At 40.2% G+C, this 6,000-nt stretch overlaps 1 protein-coding gene across 2 annotated transcripts in view; it reads left to right on the top strand.

Annotated features, from left to right (window-relative positions):
* The first annotated feature begins 1,386 nt into the window (after window positions 1-1,386).
* igsf3 (immunoglobulin superfamily, member 3) overlaps window positions 1,387-6,000 on the top strand; it is a 107,293-nt gene continuing 102,679 nt past the window's right edge. For both annotated transcript variants that reach the window (XM_007546364.2, XM_007546363.2), the window contains exon 1: window positions 1,387-2,378. In XM_007546364.2, coding sequence (XP_007546426.1) covers window positions 2,339-2,378 — 40 coding nt within the window. In that variant the 5' untranslated portion in view covers window positions 1,387-2,338. The remainder of the gene's footprint in view (window positions 2,379-6,000) is intronic.

The following is a 6,000-nucleotide window of genomic DNA, read 5'->3' as shown; positions in this document are numbered from 1 at the left end:
CAGCATTATGAGTATGGGAAATTTAATAAGATGCAAATTGTCAGAAGAGTGGATAGTTTGCTTCTGTTTTTAAAATCTAGCCGTAACTAATTTTGTCTGGATGCAAGACATCCATATTATATTTTGAGGAAGAGGTTGACATTCCCACTTGGAATTCTGACTTCAAGAGATGATTGTGTTTTTTTTCCAACTTCAAATGCAAAAATGTACACATTTGAGTGAAAACACATATGATTTTATTTTTGCAACTGTACATTCTATACATTAAATACTTTAAATAGTGTTTCTGCACTTTTACTCCAGAAAGAAAAAAAGAAAGAAAGAAAAAAAAAACTTTGGATGACTGTTAGGACTGGTTCAAGGTCATAACAAATACAGGAGACCATGCAGTGGTTCAGGTGGAGAAAATGAATATTTTATTAATGAAAACTACAACGGATTGTGAAAGTCAGTGTCAGTGGCATAATGCAAATGCTTGAATGTGTTGCATGTGTGCGAAGGAAGTGTTGAGGTGCAAAAAACAAAGACAAACTCAAATGTGCAAAATGGAGGGGAGCTGAGGCACGGCAGCAGGGCACCACACACATCAGAAGGCAGAGTGGACACCAAACATTTCTGCTGTGTCGAGTTTAAGAGTGGCTTGACCCAAAAGATGAAACGTAGGGATAGACTATGCTTTTGTTAGAGCACTGACTCCAGCCGCAGGTCATGGCTTTCAAATCTTTCCCAAACTATTGAACTTTCCTTCACAATGCTCTCAGGATGAAGTTTATCCATGATGGGTGTGTGCCTTTTAGAAACAAAGTTTTCCTTCCACTCAACTTTCCATTAAAATGCTAATGTACACAGCTCTGTTAACAGCCAAGAAAAGTCAACATTCTTTCCTGGTGATTGTTGGCCGGAACATGATCTTAGAATAACATTTCTCTATTAAAAAAATATATATTTATCTTATTGGGGTTATGTGATAATAAAACTTACTGAGGTCCTCACTATTTGTAAATCATAACCTTTTCAACATTTTTGATATGAAATATCACTTTTATTACTGAAATCTTTATATTTTGGTTTATGTAGCTGTACATAATCTTATTGCAGTACTCCATAACTTTTTTCTTTTTTTTTTTTTGATTTGCACATCTGTTACTGGTTTAAATTATTCCTCTGTGGTGGTCCACTTGGAGCACTTGCTACTCACCGAGATGGTACTTGAACCAGTGACTTATTCAGCCCTTGAGCAGCGTGCTCCAGAATTTTAATTGAGAAATGCAAATCTAACTTCTTCCATTCTGTGGCTGACCCCCCGCTGCCGGGGCGTGGTTTCTGCGAGCGGGTGGGAGCAAACGCCACGCTCGTAAGTTTTCAAACTGGCCAAAGTAAAAACAAGGAAATAACCTTGGAAGAGAGAGAGAGAGAAAAAAAAAACAGGATCGGAAGTACGTCTACTGGGATAACAGGATGCAGTCATTTATTAGACATAACTGAACGAGTTTATTTGAACGGACGCGCAGATTTTCTTGGACTCGTTGCTAGGTATTAGATGGATAAATTAGGAGACTGTGTCAGGTCGCATAGTTGGAGCGTTTTGAGTCTGTGTTACAATTTTATAAATCTGATGGGTTATGACAGAGCACAAAGCCGTGCATCTGCTTCGTCTAGAGCGCCCGCCCCATTGAGGCTTTCTGCGGAGCAATGGTGAGAGATTGATTATAGTCTCCGGGATTTACCGTGGAAAAAAGCCAGAGAAAGAGCTGCTCTCCGATCAGCGAAGAGGACTTATCCCAGACTCCTTCGCACTCCCTACATCCCTCAAGACGCTCTTTGAGTCTTTTTATTTTTTTGGATCAAGTATCCAAAATACGCACAAGTCACGCCGGACTTCTTTTTTATATCATTATTCCAAGGAAGCTGCCTGTGTGTATGTGTGTGTATGCTTGTATGCGTGTGTGTGTGCGGGGGTCGCCTCCGCAGTCTCGGATGCGTAGTAAGCGGGGGAGTGGGTTGGGTCGCCTTGGAGCCAGGCACACGCACACGTCGTCAGCGATGAAAAGCGTATAGGTGAGGGTGAGGGCGAGGGGAATACGCGTCACTAGAAGCTCGTGTGTTGTTGGGGGGAGAAAGTCGCACACCGGACTCGCCGGCTCTGGATTATAGACTCTGCCGTCCAGACACCCCCCTCAGCTGATTGATTCTTCTGGGATCCGTACACCTTTCTTCATCTCTCTGATCCAGGATCAGCGATAGTGGCTACGCTGCCTCGACCGTTGCATACTCATCTAAAGAAAAAAAAAAAAAAAAGAGGGCGAATAGGTGGTGATTCCGCGGACCAACACATACAATGGCAACCGGTGCGCTCCTGCTTGCCTGTGCGCTGCTTGGTAAGTCCGATCACTAAAGAAAAAAAGAAAAAAAAAGAAAGAAAAGCTTTGATCTTGTTACCATTCTGTGATTTTTTTTGTATCCTTTTTACGACACCTGTATGAGACACGATAAAGGGTGACGGTAGTCATGATGAATCAGGTACCAGCAGAGATCATATCTATTATCACTGCATTAATAACAGATGTCTCAGAACAGCTGTGTCTCTGTGTGAAGTAGGTTAATGTCATGTGGACTTTAGTCACACATTAAGCCGGTATATTGTTTGATCGCTGATTTTAAAGGCTGGTCATTTAGAGATGGGTGACGGTGGTCATGATGAATCAGGTACTGCTTTAAAAAAAATAAATAAATAAGGTAGACACACAATCACATAATCCATCTGAGAGTCTGAGCAAATGTTTACAGGTGTAGTGCCTTGTGAAGGTTTTGTCACAACCCCAAATGTAACTACATTTTATTGGGGTTTTGAAAAAACTATCCCCTGTAAACACTATCTTCATGCTGGAACATTGTAGTGGCAGCACAAAGATATAGGGATGTTTTTCTTTACCAAAGACCGGAAAGCTGGTCATAGTTGGTTTGATGATGAATGGGGCTGCAAAAGACTTCAGACTGAGGCAGCATGGGCAAATGGTCATTGAAACATGGTAGAGGGAGAATCATGATAAGGTTATTACAGTATTCTTTTCTTAAGGAGGATGGCGAGATGGGAGTTGGTATATACAGGGTGGCCCTGGATGAAAACCCCTTAGTCTTCAAAAGACTTAAGACAACCCTGAACATACAGTCAGAACCTCAAAGGACTGGCGTAGATCAAAGCACGTGTTCAAGCAATCCGGTCGAAGTCAAGACCTAAATGTAATTTGAGACGCTACTCAAAAGTTAAAAGGTGAGTTTGGCAGATCAGGTGTTCCCCATCCAATACGACTTTGATTTTGCTATTTTGCAGATAAAATTGTCAAAAATGCGGTCTTTAGATGTGCAAAGCTGATGAAGACATGGCCCAAAAGACTGACAGCTCTTTTTGCTGCGGAATGTAGTTTTACAAAGTTTAGAGGCTGAATACAAATACAATTTACACTTTCCAAAACAATCAATACTTTAATTTAACTTAAACATTTTGCTCTTCTATCGCATAAAATCATCCAAAATTGTATTGAAGTTTGGGATTGTGAAGTCCAATCAGTATTTTGCAAAGCATTGTCCACAATTCCCATGTGTTCTGTTTCCAATTACCATTTTTCTGTAATTTATTGAATTTCATGGACAAATACAGGGTTGAAGCGTGAGCATCCCGGTGACACACACCCAGAAGCGCACACACAGAAGCAGTGACAGTCACACAGGCGTGACTCCCCGACACACTCACGCATGCACGCACACACACACACACACACACACACACACACACAACACAGCCTCTCTTCTTGCCGTACATCCTGTGTGTGAGCTGTCCCAAACAAACACCAGATGGCTTTTCTGTTCCTGGATGGGGTGGCCTGTCAGCGCTGCTGGGGGGTGGTGGACAGAGATTGGGGGTGGGAGTGGAAGCTGGCCCTCTGGAGGCCCCCACTCAGCCAAGAGGATTACCAGGCTGTGCCTCGCCTCAAGTCTCCCTTTTAGCATGTCAAGTCACTTTCACTGGGGTGGGGTGGAGAAAGGGGGAGCGACAGAAAGTTGTTTTTCTTTTGTTTAAGTGCAAATATCTGTTGGTCCTAATAGAGATGCGTCTCTCTTTTACACTAAGCACTAAAGGATTGTGTCAGATGTTTTGAAGTGAGGGTGTGTTAAAAGGTTATATGCAGTTTATGTCTCACCTGCAGTGGATAACTCACTTAGTGTTCTCATTTGGTGTAAATCCAGATTTGTTGGTCCCAAAGGCAGAGGCTAACGACTACTCAGAGAGTGGCCAGGACCAAAGCGGACCTCTCTTGTCTTAAAACAACTCCAGTCTCAAAAACGTCAGAGGGGTTTATGTGAAAGCTACTTTATGAACCTTTAAACTGTCATAAATAGATTGAATGGCAGGAACACCATTCTTGGTAAACCTACCAAGAATGGAACATTTAAAAACGTTGTAGGTCGGAATAAGTGCATGATATCAAAGTAAGGAAGCATAAAAAATTTAAATATGATCCCAGTTAAAGTGAGGTGGTATTGTTTTGAGTTTCATTCTGTTTTCTGTTAGACTGTTCCTGGATACTTTATGTGTTTTTGACAGGAATACCATTGGTGGTTCACCCCCTCCTCCTTCAAAGTATTTTGTGTTAAGAAATAATCAACTTCTTAAGAAAGAACCATGCAATGCATTTATCACAACAGAATAAAAATTCATAAGATATCATTAGAAAAAAAAAAAAAAAAAAAAAACATCTTTAAGACTGAAATTGCTAAAATCAATATAAGTCTTCTGTCATATTTTAGGCCCTCTTGGACTTGCCCTTGGTATTAGCCTCCAGGACCAGGATTTATACTGCATGAAATAACAGAGATAAGGTATTATGCTTTTAGGTTTTTAATAGAATCTATTTAAGAAAAATCTGAACTATTCCTTTAATGTTTCATTCTTATGAATCCTTGAGCTAGTCTGAGATGTAGGAGAGTATGGAGAGTTGGATGAAGATGAATTTGATTAATGTGATGTATGGTTTTCATTACCACACTGTTCTCGTCCCAACCTCTGACAGGCGACTGAGATGTGTCTCATCATTATAGATCCAAATCTGCTTTAGTTACTCTAAATTTAGGTTTTCTCAATACAACTTTGAAAATGTTTTGGTAATGTCGGCTACAAAGAACAATTTTTTGTTTGTTTACATATTACGCATCAGTTACACAGAGGAAATAAAGTGGGGAAGGAATCAAATAGATTCTGGTCACTTTGCCAACTTTGCTGTTTTGTACCTGCCTGGTTCTGGGTGTTTCCTATCCAGCTTTTTTTTTTTTTTTTTTTTTTTTTTTACCAAATTGAGTCGTCTGTTGTGAAATATTTTGTAATAGACGATGCTTCAGTTTGTACCCACAAGGTTGATGTTTCACATCTGCTTTGACAACCATTGTTGTAAGATATTTTCTATATTCTACTCATAGCCTCCTGCCAGCAGAAAGAAAAGTCGCTTTGGTTTCCACAGATCATAAAAATTAACTGGCCGAATACCCTGACTAAATGTACTTATAGTACTATATACTTTTACACTTAATCAGAGAATTTGATCATTTCCACAATTACTGCTCTCCTGTAGAAAACAAGCACAAATGCTACTTGCTTTACAGATTGTTGTTGGAGTTGAGACCGACTTGTGGGTCATAAAACACCAACCATGGGGTGTTTAAATGATCTCCAGAAGTCAAAGTGATTTCACTAATGATTGCTCATGGAAACAACTGGAATAAATACCTTTAAAGTAGTATCCTGGGTTTGACTTATTGGCAAGATATGCATGTTTCAGCTAGAGATGATCAGGGTCTTAGTCTTGCTGCAGTCCAGCTATAGCACCGCTCACTGCTTTTCCTTCACTAAAAATATAAAGAATTCTTTGCAATAAATTGCCATGTCATTTTTTTTCTTCCATCTTCCAAGCACTGCATGCACACGGTTCTAAGAGTTATGTACCAAAG

This window comes from Poecilia formosa, unplaced genomic scaffold (assembly GCF_000485575.1).
Source record: "Poecilia formosa unplaced genomic scaffold, Poecilia_formosa-5.1.2 Scaffold16, whole genome shotgun sequence".
Taxonomy (NCBI): Eukaryota; Metazoa; Chordata; class Actinopteri; order Cyprinodontiformes; family Poeciliidae; genus Poecilia; species Poecilia formosa.
This window is presented reverse-complemented; position numbering and strand designations above follow the sequence as displayed.